The 16,811-nt window shown below is 44.3% G+C and overlaps 2 protein-coding genes across 2 annotated transcripts; both read left to right on the forward strand.

The window, feature by feature from the left end:
* Nucleotides 1-587: 587 nt before the first annotated feature.
* On the forward strand, nt 588-6,204 carry LOC138414270 (uncharacterized). The gene is given in 2 exon segments (XM_069541378.1): nt 588-975; nt 1,082-6,204. Coding segments are annotated over 2 exon segments (5,193 nt in total). The 3' UTR covers nt 5,887-6,204.
* On the forward strand, nt 5,942-7,510 carry LOC132437630 (syncytin-1-like). Its single transcript, XM_060030973.1, has one exon. The coding sequence runs from the start codon at nt 5,942-5,944 to the stop codon at nt 7,508-7,510; it is 1,569 nt and encodes a 522-aa protein (XP_059886956.1).
* Nucleotides 7,511-16,811: the final 9,301 nt, after the last annotated feature.

Here is a 16,811-nt window from a genome sequence, read left to right on the forward strand (position 1 = left end):
GTCAACCAATCGGCGACTAGTGTCTCTGTTTAAAAGTCAACCAATCGGCGACTAGTGTCTTTGTTTAAAAGTCAACCAATCGGCGACTATATTTGTGCCGGTCTATAAAAGAGCTGTACTAAACTCCGCCAGGGCCTCTTAGCGTCACGGGCAAGGAGTGCGCGGAGGTCCAGGTTCGAACCTGCAATAAATGACCCTTGCCGTTTGGCTTTGACTCTCGACTCTGGTGGTCTTGTGGAGGGGCCTCGCGACCTTGGGCATTTCATTTGGGGGCTCGTCCGGGATGCCCCCAAGCCCACCAGACATCAGGTCAACGGGTCATCGCTGACAACCGATCGGTAAGTAAGCCGGCTCAGGGTACCTTCTGTTTTGGGGACTAGGACAGTCCTGGCGGACGCGCTATAGGACACCTAGTCGGGTGTGGTTGGAGACGTCCACCACGACCCATCTGGGGCTGGCAGCCCATCTGAAGCGCGCACGCGATAACCTCCCCTTCCTCCTTTTACAGACTCCGCTATTGGGACTGCTCTTAATCACTTTTGTTTTCAGAGTAACCTTTTCTAATCAATCTCTTACAGGACCTAGACATGGGCCAAGCACAGAGTACCCCCCTCTCCCTCCTTCTCGCTAATTTCGGGGATGTAAAGTCCCGAGGACACAACTTCAGTCTGGATATCTGGAGAAGAAAACTAATTACCTTCTGCCGCTCTGAATGGCCAACTTTCGGGGTTGGCTGGCCCACCGAGGGTACCTTTTGTCTTCCTATAATCCTAAAAGTTAAATCTAGAGTTTTCTTGCCAGGAAAAGAAGGCCATCCGGACCAGATCCCCTACATCCTGGTATGGCAGGACCTGGTAGAAAACCCTCCTCCCTGGATGACCCCCTTTTTGTCATCAGGGTCATATAAGATCCTTGCGGCCCGACCAACTAAACCTCCCAAGCCTCAGACCCGAACTGCACCCATACTCTCTGACAGCCAAGACCTCCTTCTCCTAGACCCCCCCCCCATATCAATCTCCTCCTGTGGCCCCACAACCAGTCCCCCTTCCTGCTCCTGGCTCTGCTCCTCTCCCCTTGGTAGAACCTCCTGCAGCCCCTCCCGGAGGGCCACCCAGGCCAGAACCGGAGGACCGAGAGGCAGAGGCACTACCGGTCCCCCTGCCCAATGAAAATAATTCCCAGGGGCCGGCTGGGCGCACTCGCGGACGCACTCAGCGCGACCCAGGGTTCCGCCATCCTGATTCTACCATAGCCCTACCCCTGCGAGAAATAGGCCCTCCCGATGAGACAGGGAACCCCCGACTCCAGTATTGGCCATTCTCTACCAGTGACCTATATAATTGGAAAACCCAGAATGCCCGTTTTTCTGATAATCCTAAAGACTTGATAGCTCTTCTAGATAGCGTTATGTTCACTCATCGGCCCACCTGGGATGACTGCCAACAGCTCCTCCGGATCCTATTCACTACCGAAGAACGGGAGCGAATCCAGCTGGAGGCGAGAAAACTGGTTCCTGGAGATGATGGTCAACCCACCGCTAACCCTGACCTCATCAATGCAGCCTTTCCCTTAACTCGCCCCCCGCAGGATGATTGGGACTATAACACCGGAGAAGGTAGGGGACGACTGCTCATTTATCGCCAGACTCTAATGGCGGGTCTCCGGGCTGCCGCGCGCAAGCCCACTAATTTGGCCAAGGTATATTCAATCGTACAAGGTAAAACAGAAACTCCCTCCTCTTATTTAGAAAGATTAATGGAAGCCTTTAGGCAGTATACCCCTATGGATCCAGAGGCCCCCGAAAATCAGGCCGCCATTGTAATGTCCTTCGTTAACCAGGCAGCCCCTGATATTAAAAAGAAACTCCAGAAGTTAGAAGATCTGGAGGGCAAACAGATACAGGACTTACTCCGTATCGCCCAGCGCGTCTTTAATAACCGGGACGCCCCAGAGGATAAACAACTTAAAGCCACTGAGAAAATGACTAAAGTCTTGGCCGCCATTGTTCAGAAAGACCAAGAGGGCCCCCCAGCCACTCGACCTTCCAGGCGACCATTGGATAGAGATCAATGTGCCTATTGCAAGGAAAAGGGCCACTGGGCTCGGGAATGCCCCAAGAAAAGGCAGCCGCGCCTCAACCAGGGGCAATGGCAACCGAACGCCACCCCAGTCCTGTTTACACATGATACAAAGTAGGGGGGACGGGGTTCGGACCCCCTCCCCGAACCCAGGGTAACCCTACGAGTGGAGGGGAAACCAGTCCAATTCCTGGTGGATACAGGGGCACAGCATTCGGTCTTGGTTAAGCCCCACGGGAAAATTTCTAACAAATCCTCCTGGGTCCAGGGAGCTACGGGAGTCAAACGTTACCTTTGGACCACTCAGAGAACTGTGGACTTGGGCACGGGAAGGGTAACCCATACCTTTCTGGTCATTCCCGATAGCCCTTGCCCCTTACTGGGGAGAGACTTACTCACTAAAATGGGAGCACAAATTCATTTTCGGCCAGAGGGGCCAATCGTAACAGACCCTCACGACCAACCCATATCTGTGCTCACCCTGAACTTGGAAGATGAGTACCGACTTCACCAGGAACCACCCTCCCAAAATCAAGATATAGAGTTATGGCTTCAGCAGTTCCCCGAAGCATGGGCAGAAACAGGGGGGATGGGACTAGCCAAACACCGCCCAGCCCTATTCATAGAGATCAAACCGGGGGCAGATCCTGCACGTGTCCGACAGTATCCCATGCCCTTAGAGGCCAAGACTGGTATCACTCCTCATATTCGCCGGCTTCTTGACCTGGGGATACTGCGTCCCTGCCAGTCGGCCTGGAATACACCCCTGCTGCCAGTCCGCAAACCTAACAGTAAAGACTACCGCCCAGTGCAGGACCTGAGGGAAGTTAACAGACGGGTCATAGACATCCATCCTACTGTGCCCAATCCATATACTCTTTTGAGCGCCCTTTGTCCAGAAAAACAATGGTATACTGTGCTGGACCTCAAAGATGCCTTTTTTAGTTTACCCTTGGCGCCCAAAAGTCAAGAACTCTTTGCCTTCGAATGGTCAGACCCCGAGAGAGGTATAAACGGACAACTCACCTGGACCAGACTTCCCCAAGGATTCAAAAACTCGCCTACCTTGTTTGATGAGGCCCTACACGAGGATCTCAGTGAGTACCGGAGACAAAACCCCAATGTAACCCTTCTGCAGTATGTTGATGATCTCTTAATAGCTGCTGAGACCGCTGAAGCCTGCCTGCAGGGAACCAGAAACCTCCTACGGACTCTCGGCACCCTGGGATACCGAGCCTCTGCCAAGAAAGCACAGATCTGCAGGCCTGAGGTAACTTACCTGGGATACCTATTGAAAGGGGGGCAACGATGGCTCACAGATGCACGGAAGGAAACCGTCCTCCGCATCCCCAGACCCACCACGCCTCGACAGGTGAGGGAATTTTTGGGGTCGGCTGGGTTCTGCCGTTTATGGATACCCAAATTTGCTGAAATGGCCAAACCGCTATACCTAGCCACCAAAGAGCAGACGCCCTTTGAATGGACAGAAGAGGCTGAGCAGTCATTTCAGCAGATCAAAACTGCCTTGCTGTCCGCACCCGCCCTGGGTCTCCCTGATGTCTCCAAGCCCTTCCACCTCTTTGTAGATGAAAGCAAAGGCATAGCTAAGGCCGTGTTGACCCAGCCCCTCGGTCCTTGGCCCCGGCCTGTTGCTTACCTATCAAAAAAATTGGACCCAGTGGCTGCCGGCTGGCCTCCTTGCCTCCGGATGATCGCCGCCACGGCCCTAATGGTAAAGGATGCTGACAAACTAACTATGGGGCAGGAGTTACATGTCACCACCCCCCACGCCATCGACGGGGTTCTCAAACAGCCTCCCGACCGATGGATGAGCAATGCTCGATTGGTCCACTACCAGGGTCTACTGTTAAATCCCCTCAGAATCAGCTACACTCCGCCGCGGGCATTAAACCCTGCCTCCCTATTACCTGACCCAGATTTGGACTCCCCACTCCATGACTGTGCAGAGGTACTGGCCCAGATCCATGGGGTTCGGGAAGACCTACGTGACCAGCCCCTACCGGATGCACAAGTCACATGGTTCACTGACGGCAGCAGCTTTGTCCAGCAAGGTCAGAGGTATGCGGGGGCAGCAGTAACATCAGAAACTGAGGTGATATGGGCAGAGACTCTCCCCCCAGGGACCTCAGCCCAAAAAGCTGAATTAATTGCCCTGACCCAAGCTCTCAAGATGAGCAAAGGCCAAAAAGCTACCATATACACAGACAGCCGGTATGCTTTCGCTACCGCACATATACATGGGGCAATATACCGAGAGAGGGGACTACTCACAGCAGAGGGCAAAGACATCAAGAACAAAGAGGAAATCCTGGCCTTGCTAGCGGCCATATGGGAACCCAAAAAGCTAGCCATTGTACACTGCCCGGGGCATCAAAAACCCACGAATCCAGTCACCCGAGGCAACAATTTGGCAGACCAGACGGCTCGAAAGGCGGCACACACTCCAATACCATTACTTCCCCTGCAACTGCCGGATCCAGGCCCCCGGGAACTACCGCCCCAACCCGACTACTCGGAGGATGACATCAGATGGATGAGCAAGCTTCCTCTAACCCAGGTTAGAGACGGATGGTGGCGGGACGCTAAAAACAATATCCTCCTTCCTGAGAGACTAGGAACCCTGGTCCTTGAACGGATCCACCGTAGCACCCACTTGGGTGCCCGACGGCTACAGGATCTCATCAGGCAGACTGGACTTAAAATTAAAAATGTCTCCGAGAAGACTGAACGACTGGTTGCTGACTGTGCAGTCTGCCAACTCCATAATGCCAGCACCCACCCGCCAACCACTGGCATCCGGGAGAGAGGAAACCAACCTGGAGCCTACTGGGAAGTGGACTTCACGGAGGTAAAGCCTGGCAAATATGGGTATAAATATTTACTGGTGTTTATAGATACCTTTTCAGGTTGGACTGAGGCATTCCCAACCAAGAATGAGACTGCACGAATAGTAGCTAAGAAGCTACTAGAAGACATCCTGCCCAGGTATGGCTTTCCAGTTATGATAGGGTCCGACAACGGGCCAGCCTTCGTTTCTAAGGTAAGTCAGGATCTGGCTTCCATACTTGGGGCTAATTGGAAATTACATTGTGCATACCGCCCCCAGAGTTCAGGACAGGTAGAAAGGATGAATAGAACTCTAAAAGAGACCTTGACTAAATTGACCATGGAGACTGGCGCTAACTGGGTAGTCCTACTCCCCTACGCTCTGTTTAGGGTGCGAAATTCCCCCTATAAGCTAGGATTTACTCCCTATGAAATAATGCATGGTAGGCCTCCTCCTATCATCCCTAATCTAAAGACTAACCTTATCCAATTGGACCCAGAAAATAATCTCCTGTCTTCCCTCCAAGCCTTACAGCGGATACACGAGACAATCTGGCCCAAACTAAAAGAGCTATATGCAACAGGACCCCCACCTACTCCACACCAGCTCCGGCCAGGTGACTGGGTCCTTGTCAAACGCCATCGACAAGAGACCCTAGAACCCAGGTGGAAAGGACCTTACCAGATCATCCTGACAACGCCGACAGCCATTAAGGTGGACAGCATAGCTGCCTGGATCCATCACACGCACGTCAAGCCGGTGGACCCATTTTCTGACCTCATCAAGTCCACTAAAGCTGACGTCACCTGGACTGTTGACCGGAGTAAGAACAATCCCCTCAAACTGACTTTGCGCCGTACCCTCCCCCATGATGACCAAGGTACTGCTGATAGCCCTAATGATAGTCCTAACCCTCAACCCTCGGGCCACGAGGGGAGGATTCGGCCCTCCCCCCAATAAGAATACTTTAATACAACTACTATATGGTGCACCGTGCGAGTGCAGGGGAGGTACTATGGAGACTCCTGTTGTTCCCCGAGGGTATACTCATATGCAGGACTGCGGGGGCATAACTGCGTATCTTGTTCAGGAATATAGGGTTACCGGGGCCTCTCAAAACTGGCAATGCTACCATAAGCCTAAGCCACTTCCCCCTCGAGCTACTTGCCCCTGTTCTACCTTCCAGGAATCAATGCATAGCATGTGCTATTCCTCTTACCAGCAATGTATAGGGGCCAATAACAAGACTTATTTCACAGCCATACTACAGAATAATAAAAGCCCCACCATTAGTGATGATAATAAATACCTTCAGGCTGGATGCACTGGCACCCCCGGGACCCCGGTATGCTGGAATACCAGGGCCCCCACACATATGTCAGACGGTGGGGGGCCCCAGGACGCAGTGCGCCAGATAGAAACCCGAAGACAAATAGAAGAGGCCTATCGGCATCTGTACCCACAGCTCAGCTACCACCCCCTAATTCTCCCTAAGGTCGATCCCTCTGAATTGGACTCCCAGACCATGTCCATACTAGAAGCTACTTTTGCGCTTTTGAATACCACCAACCCCAACTTAGCACAGGATTGCTGGCTCTGCCTTCCTCAAGGACCGCCCCGCCCTATAGCCATCCCCACCTTCGCCAATTTAAATATCAGCGAACGATGTAACCCTACTTCACTCCCCGAGCCGTTCCCCATACAATTTTCAAAATTTTCAACCACCTTTAATACCTCATGCTTTGTCAAGAACGATTCCCTCTCTAACGCCAGTATTGACTTGGGAATCCTTTCATCCACTGGATGTAGTCAATATATCCCCGTGAACTCCTCCCTCTGTAGTCCTAATACCACTGTCTTTGTCTGTGGAAGTAACCTAGCATACACCTATTTACCCCCGAATTGGACAGGGGTCTGCACCCTGGCCACCCTTCTCCCCAATGTAGACCTGATCTCGGGAGACACCCCGTTGCCCATTCCCAGCTTTGACCTCTGGGCAGGCAGAACCAAACGAGCCATTACAGTCCTACCCCTCCTGGTAGGATTAGGAATTACAGGAGCTGTGGCCACAGGGAGTACAGGTCTTGGGGTCTCCCTTCACTCCTATAGTCAGCTGTCAAGGCAATTAATAGAAGATGTAGAAACTCTCTCTGGGACCATTCAGGACTTACAGGACCAATTAGATTCGCTGGCCGAGGTGGTCCTACAGAATAGGAGGGGCTTAGACTTACTGACAGCTGAACAGGGTGGGATATGCCTCGCCCTAAAAGAAAAATGTTGTTTCTATGCAAATAAATCAGGCATTGTAAGAAATAAGATCCACCAGCTCCAGGAAGACCTAGCTCGCCGCCGGCAAGAATTAGCGGATAATCCCCTTTGGTCAGGATTTCATGGGATGCTCCCCTTCCTCCTCCCCATCCTGGGCCCTCTACTATGCCTCCTTCTCCTCCTCACTATAGGCCCCTGTATACTCAGTAAAGTCATGAATTTTGTTCGCGAAAGAATAAATACAGTCCAGCTAATGATATTAAGAACACAATATCAGCCCTGCGAGGCCTCAGAAATTGAAGAAACGGAGCCTTGAGGACCCAAGATTGGCTCCTCTGGTTCATGAGAAAGGGGGGAATGAGGGGGCTATGTTCTAGTTTGGTGAGAATAGGACTGAGTTGACGCCCTGCATTCAATTTGTGCTTTTCCTGGAATTTCTTTTCTGTTCTTTCCGGAGGGGGAGGGCCGAAAAAAGGACCATTCCAGGGCGCGGCGCTGGGCTTGCCACATTTGGGAGCGCCGCCTGAAGTTGGGCGCACAGCCTCCCGACGCCCTGCCGTTGGGCTGGTGGAGGCCGCAGCACTGCTAGGGTTGTATCAGTCCTCCTGTTTGCACTATTTCTTTTTGCGACCATGGCCCCGCCTTAAGTATTTCTAATTAAGAAACAAAACCTCAGGAAACCGAAACTTAACCAGCCGCTCTCGCTTCTGTAATTACGCCTGCTGACCCCCGCCCCCCCGCAACCGTCCAACCAATCAGACGGCGACTAGTGTCTCTGTTTAAAAGTCAACCAATCGGCGACTAGCGTCTTTGTTTAAAAGTCAACCAATCGGCGACTAGTGTCTCTGTTTAAAAGTCAACCAATCGGCGACTAGTGTCTTTGTTTAAAAGTCAACCAATCGGCGACTAGCGTCTTTGTTTAAAAGTCAACCAATCGGCGACTAGTGTCTCTGTTTAAAAGTCAACCAATCGGCGACTAGTGTCTTTGTTTAAAAGTCAACCAATCGGCGACTAGTGTCTCTGTTTAAAAGTCAACCAATCGGCGACTAGTGTCTTTGTTTAAAAGTCAACCAATCGGCGACTATATTTGTGCCGGTCTATAAAAGAGCTGTACTAAACTCCGCCAGGGCCTCTTAGCGTCACGGGCAAGGAGTGCGCGGAGGTCCAGGTTCGAACCTGCAATAAATGACCCTTGCCGTTTGGCTTTGACTCTCGACTCTGGTGGTCTTGTGGAGGGGCCTCGCGACCTTGGGCATTTCAGTATCATCATCTAAGACCCGACAAGGGACCCAATTTGGCCCAGGAGCCACTTCCGCAGCAGGGCAATTTCCCTTGCACCAACATCCTGTAAGAGGCCAGATGACTCACTTGGACTTGAGGTGTCTGATTCTAATTTCCCCACAGGAGCCCCAGGTAACTTTGACAGTGGGAAACAAGTTGATTGACTACCTTCCCTATTTATCTTAAGAGGCTTGTAAATATTAAACAAAGGAGAAACAAAGTCATCCTAGGAATAACTTGCCTGTATCTTTGAGATGCAAATGTCCTATCTGGTCTTCTCAGGAACCCTCATCTCTGCCATCTTTTTAAAATGCAAACTTTGAAAAGAGGGTAAAGTAATTTAGAAATTGACTTGTCAAGGATAAATAAAAAACCTAAGTGACTTTTCTGTAAAAATTCAGCCATCTAGACAAGTGAGCTTGATTTGTTCTATCTGCCAGAAACCTGATTTTAATCCAATCTCTTTTTGTAAATTGATGGGTTTTACATTGCTGTACCTGACTCAGGACTGAAATTTTGAAATGAGAACTATTATGTCTCTGTTTGTTTGTGTCCTTGTATGTGTCTTTGGATAACCTTTGGAGGTTGATTTGCTGATTTGTGGATGAACTCTATTTAATTGGCTTAAAGAAAAGTAAGTGCTTACAAACCAAATAATTCTAAATACAAGAAAAATTAAGCTAAATGAGTATTAGGTTCATGTGAACTGAGAAATATTCAGTATTAAAGCTTGTTGATCTAATAAATACAGACATGTCATTAGCGTCATCAACATTAAGTATAATATTTTATTGTGCCTAGATTTAATATAAGCTAAATAAAATCTTGTTATATCTGTTGCAAATTTGTCAGCAAGGAAAGTAACTGGATGTGAAGAACCTTTAAGAAAAAAAATGCAAATGAGATAAGAGCTTTAGGTGAACTTTTAAAAATAATTATCTTTTAAGAATGTCTATCTAAAATTACACTCTCCAGATATTCGACAACTTGAAAGTTAGAATTGTGCTAAAATAAGTTAAGTGATGGAAGGTTTATGGAAACTGGACCCCAAGAAAAGAGTTTTGTACATGGTCAGGATTGACTAAGTTTAAAATAAGTTTAATTGAGTAAAAATATTTCAAAAGTAAGCTGGTGTAAAACTTGAATTTGGCTTTTCTCTCTGTTAAGAAGACCAGGTTTCTTAATATTTTGAATTTCCTTTGATAACACATTTTAAGTTTCTCTACCTTTTTAGTGATCTGTTCTGTATTTGCTTTCAAATCATTTATTGTTATTTCAGCTAAGTGAATAACTATTGTTTCACAGGGACCTGTGATCCTATCTGACTGTTTTAAACTTTTTTGATATTTTTTGACCAAAATTCCCAAATCAGATTTTCCTGATCAACAACTCCAAATGTGCACAGTAAAAAATTAAACCAGAAGCTTAAGATTCCTGTGTTTTTAGGGAGTCATTTACAGTTAACCTAAATGAGTAAAATAGCCCTGCAGAGACTACTGTAACTATGGTGACCATTAAGAAGACAGATTTTGGAGATTGGTTCAAGATGGCAGAGTAGAAGGACATGCTCTAACTCCCTCTTGCAACAACACTGGAATCACAACTAACTGCTGAATAATCATCGACAGGAAGACACTTGAACACACCAGAAAAGATACCCCACATCCAAATACAAAGGAGAAGCCACAATGAGACAGTAGGAGGAGTGTGATCACAATAAAATCAAATCCCATAACTGCTGGGTGGGTGACTCACAAACTGAAAAATACTTATACCACAGGAGTCCACCTACTGGAGTGAAGGTTCTGAGCCCCACGTCAGGCTTCCCAACCTGGGGGTCTGGCAACAGGAGGAGAAATTCCTAGAGAATCAGACTTTGAAGGCTAGCAGGATTTGAGTGCAGGATTTTGACAGGACTGGGGAAATGGAAACTCCACTCTTGGAGGGCACACACAAAGTAGTGTGCACATCAGGACCCAGGGGAAGGAGCAGTGACCCCATAGGAGACTGAACCAGACCTACCTGCTAGTATAGGAGGGTCTTCTGTAGAGGCAGGGGGTGGGTGTGGCTCACTGTGGGGACAAGGACACTGGCAGCAGAAGTTCTGGGAACTTCTGGCATGAGCCCTCCCAGAGTCCACCATTAGCCCCACTGAAGAGCCCAGGTAGGCTCCAGTGTTGGGTTGCCTCAGGCCAAACAACCAACAGGGAGGGAACTCAGCCTCACCCATCAGAGGAGAAGTGGATTAAAGTTTTATGAGTTCTGCCACCAGAGTAACACCATCTCCACCCACCACCGTCATTCCCATCAGGAAACTTGCACAAGCCTCATAGATAGCCTCATCCACGAGAGGGCAGACAGCAGAAGCAAAATGAACTACAATACTGCAGCCTGTGGAACAAAAACCACATTCATAGAAAGAGACACAAGATGAAAAGGGAGAGGGCTATGTACCATATGAAGGAACAAGATAAAACCCCAGAAAAACAACTAAATGAAGTGGAGATAGGCAAACTTCCAGAAAAAAAATCAGAATAATGATAGTGAAGATGATCCAGGACCTTGGAAAAAGAATGGAGACAAAGATTGAGAAGATGCAAGAAATGTTTAACAAAGACCTAGTAGAATTAAAGAACAAACACCTAGAAGAATTAAAGAACAAACAAACAGACATGAACAATACAATAACTGAAATGAAAAATACACTAGAAGGAATCAATAGCAGAATAACTGAGGCAAAAGAACGGATAAGTGACCTGGAAGACAGAATGGTGGAATTCACTGCTGCAGAACAGAATAAAGAAAAAAGAATGAAAAGTAATGAAGACAGCCTAAGAGACCTCTGGGACAACATTAAACACAACAACATTCTCATTATAGGGGTCCCAGAAGGAGAAGAGAGAGAGAAAGGACCTGAGAAAATATGTGAAGAGATTATAGTTGGAAACGTCCCTAACATGGGAAAGGAAATAGCCACCCAAGTCCAGAAAGTGCAGAGTCCCAGGCAGGATAAACCCAAGGAGAAACATGCTAAGACACATAGTAATAAAATTGGCAAAAATTAAAGACAAAGAAAAATTATTGAAAGCAACATGGGAAAAAAGAAAAATAACATACAAGGGAACTCCCATAAGATTAACAGCTGATTTTTCAGCTGAAACTCTATAAGCCAGAAGGGAGTGGCATGATATATTTAAAGTGATGAAAGGGAAGAATCTACAACCAAGATTACTCTACTTGACTAGGGTCTCATTCAGATCCAACAGAGAAATCAAAAGCTTTACAGACAAACAAAAGCTAAGAGAATTCAGCACCACCAAACCAGCTCTACAACAAATGCTAAAGGAACTTCTCTAGGCAGCAAACACAAGAGAAGAAAAGGATTTACAAAAACAAACCCATTACAATAAAGAAAATTGTAATAGGAGCATACATATCGATAATTACCTTAAATATGAATGGATTAAATGCTCCAACCAAAAGACTCAGATTCACTGAATGGATACAGAAACAAGACCCATATATATGCTGTCGACAAGAGACCCATTTCACACCTAGGGACACATACAGACTGAAAGTGAGGGGATGGAAAAAGATATTCCATGCAAATGGAAATCAAAAGAAAGCTGGAGTAGCAATACTCATATCAGATAAAATAGACTTTAAAATAAAGAATGTTACAAGAGACAAAGAAGGACACTACATAATGATCAAGGGATCAATCCAAGAAGAAGATATAACAATTATAATTATATATGCACCCAACATAGGAGCACCTCAATACATAAGGCAACTACTAACAGCTATAAAAGAGGAAATCAACAGTAACACAATAATAGTGGGGGATTTTAACACCTCACTTACACCCATGGACAGATTATCCAGAGAGAAAATTAATAAGGAAACACAAGCTTTAAATGACACAATAGACCAGATAAATTTAATTGATATTTATAGGACATTCCATCCAAAAACAGCAAATTACCCTTTCTTCTCAAGTGTTCACGGAACATTTTCCAGGGCAGATTACACCTTGGGTCACAAATCAAGCCTCAGTATATTTAAGAAAATTAAAATAACATCAAGCATCTTTTCTGACACAATGCTATGAAATTAGAAACCAATTACAGGGGGCAAAAAGTAAAAAAATAAAACAAAAACATGGAGGCTAAACAATATGTTACTAAATAACTAAGAGATAACTGAAGAAATCAAAGAGGAAATCAAAAAATACCTAGAGACAAATGACAATGAAAACACGATGATCCAAAACCTATGGGATGCAGCAAAAGCAGTTCTAAGAGGCAAGTTTATAGCAGTACAAACCTACCTCAAGGAACAACAAACATCTCAAATAAACAAAATAACCTTACACTTAAAGGAACTAGAGAAAGAAGAACAAACAAAGCCCAAAGTTAGCAGAAGGAATGAAATCATAAAGATCAGAGCAGAAATAAATGAAATAGAAACAAAGAAAACAATAGCAAACATCAATAAAACTAAAAGCTGGTTCTTTGAGAAGATAAACAAAATTGACAAACCATTAGCCAGACTCATCAAGAAAAAGAGGGAGAGGACTCAGATCAATAAAATTAGAAATGAAAAGGAGATGTTACAACAGACAGTGCAGAAATACAAAGCATCCTAAGAGATGACTACAAGCAACTCTGTGCCAATAAAATGGACAACCTGGAAGAAATGGACAAATTCTTAGAAAGGTATAACCTTCCAAGACTGAACCAGGAAGAAAGTGAAAATATGAACAGACCAATCACAAGTAATGAAATTGGAAGCTGTGATTAAATATCTTCCAAAAAACAATAGTCCAGGACCAGATGGCTTCACAGGTTAATTCTATCAAACATTTAGAGAAGAGCTAACACCCATCCTTCTCAAACTCTTCCAAAAAATTGTGGAGGAAGGAACACTTCCAAACTCATTCTACGAGGTCACCATCACCCTGATACCAAAAGCAGACAAAGATATTATGAAAAAAGAAAATTACAGACCAATATCACTGATGAATATAGATGCAAAAATCCTCAGCAAAATACTAGCAAACAGAATCCAACACATAAAAAGGATCATACACCATCATCAAGTGGGATTTACCCCAGGGATGCAAGGATTCTTCAATATACGCAAATCAATCAATGTGATACACCATATTAACAAATTGAAGAATAAAAACCATATGGTAATTTCAAAAGATGCAGAAAAAGCTTTTGACAAAATTCAACACACATTTATGATAAAAACTCTCTAGATAGTGAGCATAGAGGGAACATACCTCATCATAATAAAGGCCATATATGACAAACCCACAGCAAACATCATTCTCAATGGTGAAAAACTGAAAGCATTTCCTCTAAGATCAGAAACAAGACAAGGATGTCCACTCTCACCATTATTATTCAACATAGTGTTGGAAGTCCTAGCCATGGAAATCAGAGGAGAAAAAGAAATAAAATAATACAAATTGGAAAAGAAGAAGTAAAGCTGTCACTGTTTGAAGATGACATGATACTATACATAGAGAATCCTAAAGATGCCACCAGAAAACTACTAGAGCTAATCAATGAATTTGGTAAAGTTGCAGGATACAAAATTAATGCACAGAAATCTCTTGCATTCCTATATACTAATGATGAAATATCTGAAAGTGAAATTAAGGAAACACTCCCATTTACCATTGCAACAAAAAGAATAAAATACCTAGGAGTAAACCTATCTAGAGAGACAAAAACCTGTATGCAGAAAACTATAAGACACTGGTGAAAGAAATTAAAGATGATACCAACAGATGGAGAGATATGCCATGTTCTTGGATTGGAAGAACGAATATTGTGAAAATGACTATACTACCCAAAGCAATCTACAGATTTAATGCAATCTCTATCAAATTACCAATGACATTTTTTTTTTACAGAACTAGAACAAAAAATCTTAAAATTTGTATGGAAACACAAAGGACCCCAAATACCCAAAGCAGTCTTGAGGGAGAAAAATGGAGCTGGAGGAATTACAGTCCCTGACTTCAGACTATACTACAAAGCTGCAGTAATCAAGACAATATGGTACTGGCACAAAAACAGAAATATACATCAATGGAACAGGATATAAAACCCAGAGGTAAACCCACGCACCTATGGTCAACTAATCTGTGCCAAAAGAGGCAAGGATATATAATGGAGAGAAAAGACAGTCTCTTCAATAAGTGGTGCTGGGAAAACTGGACAGCTACAGGTAAAAGAATGAACTTAGAACACTCCTTAACACCATATAGAAAAATAAACTCAAAATGGATTAAAGACCTAAATGTAAGCCTGGATACTATAAAACTCTTAGAAGAAAATATAGGAAGAACACTCTTTGACATAAATCACAGCAAGACCTTTTTGATCCACTGCCTAGAGTAATGGTAATAAAACCAAAAATAAACAAATGAGATCTAATGAAACTGAAAAGCTTTTGCAAAGCAAAGGAAACCACAAACAAAACAAAAAGTCAACCCTCAGAATGGGAGAAAATATTTGGAAACGAATGAACAGAAAAAGGATTAACTTCCAAAATATATACAGCTCATGCAGCTCAATATTAAAAAGACAAACAACCCAATCCAAAAATGGGCAGAAGACCTAAACAGACATTTCTCCAAAGAAGACATAGAGATTGCCAAGAAGCACATGAAAAGCTGCTCTACATCACTAATTACTAGAGAAATGCAAATCAAACCTACAATGAGGCATCACCTTACACCAGTTGGAATGGGCATCATCAGAAAACCTACTGATGAAAGTAGATGATGCTGGAGAGGGTGTGGAGAAAAGAGAACGCTCTTGCACTGTTGATGGGAATGTAAATTCATACAGCCACTATGGAGAACACTATGGAAGTTCCTTAAAAACCTAAAAACAGAATTACCATATGACCCAGCAATCCCACTACTGGGCATATACTCAGAGAAAACCATAATTCAAAAAGACACATGCACCCCAACGTTCATTTCAGCACTATTTACAATAGCCAGGTCATGGAACCAACCTAAATGTCCATTGACAGACGAATTGATAAAGAAGATGTGGTACATATATACAATGGAATGTTACTCAGCTATAAAAAGTAACAAAATTGGGTCATTTGTAGAGATGTGGATGAATCTAGAGACTGTCATACAGAGTGAAGTAAGTTAGAAAGAGAAAAGCAAATATCATATACTAACGCATATATGTGAAACCTAGAAAAATGGTACAGATGAACAGGTTTGCACGGCAGAAATTGAGACACAGATGTAGAGACCAAACGTATGGATACCAATGGGGGAAAGTGGTGGGGGGCAGTGGTGTTGGTGTGATGAATTGGAAGATTGGGATTGACATACATGCACTACTATGTATAAAATGGATAACTAATAAGAACCTGCTGTGTAAAAATATCAATAAAATAAAATTCAAAAAAACCCTTCCCAAATCAAATTATAATGAAGTTCCTTTGACCTCTAGCTAACTTTGGGATGCTTCAAAGAGCCCCTGAAACACCCCAAAGTGAGAGATTAACTAATTGGTTTCACTTGGTATGTTGAAGTATATGGGAAGTGTTGTCAAATAAGTAATAAATCTTCTTAGGTTATATTGTATGGCAAATGATGCAGGTATTCTAGAGATTATACAGAGTTCCTAGAATTTTATATGTCCTGGTAAAATGTTATCAGTCATAATTCTAGCTATTATCTGAAAGTGTTGCATGTCACAGCAGTAAACAAGTTACTTTGTCAGTTGCATTGTAATCAGATTTAAGCATGCCTTCTTAAGTCTTTCATCATTATAGACAGTTATTGTATAACTCTGATGCCTTTGCAAAAATGCTTCCTCTTCAAGAAGATTTATAGAACGGACCTTTGGATAAATACAAACTTCTGGCTTTCAGACCATAATGCTGAACTGGGTAAGAAACTGAAAAATTCTAGTGAGAAACTTGATGGCTTCATAAAGCTGTTAACAAGGATTGTTACATAGAACTGAGTAAACTAGTGAATATGGTTATAATTTTTATGGTTTCTATCTGAAAAATGACTGGTTTAAATCTGTGTTTTCCAGGTGTAAAGAAAACCTTTCCCTTAAACTGATTATGACTTAACAGTAATTTGGTGAATTATACCTTTGTAAGCCAAATTGTTTGTGCTTTGTGTCTCCTTGCAGGACTATGTTTTTTCCAATGTTACCAGGTGCATTACTTATATCCTGTCTATTTTATAAGATTGTTATCTCTTACAGTACCCAGTGTGTAACCAAGCTTCCAACAAAACTTCTATGGCTAAACATCTTGAGGAAATAGAT

Source organism: Delphinus delphis, chromosome 15, assembly GCF_949987515.2.
Source record: "Delphinus delphis chromosome 15, mDelDel1.2, whole genome shotgun sequence".
NCBI lineage: Eukaryota > Metazoa > Chordata > Mammalia > Artiodactyla > Delphinidae > Delphinus > Delphinus delphis.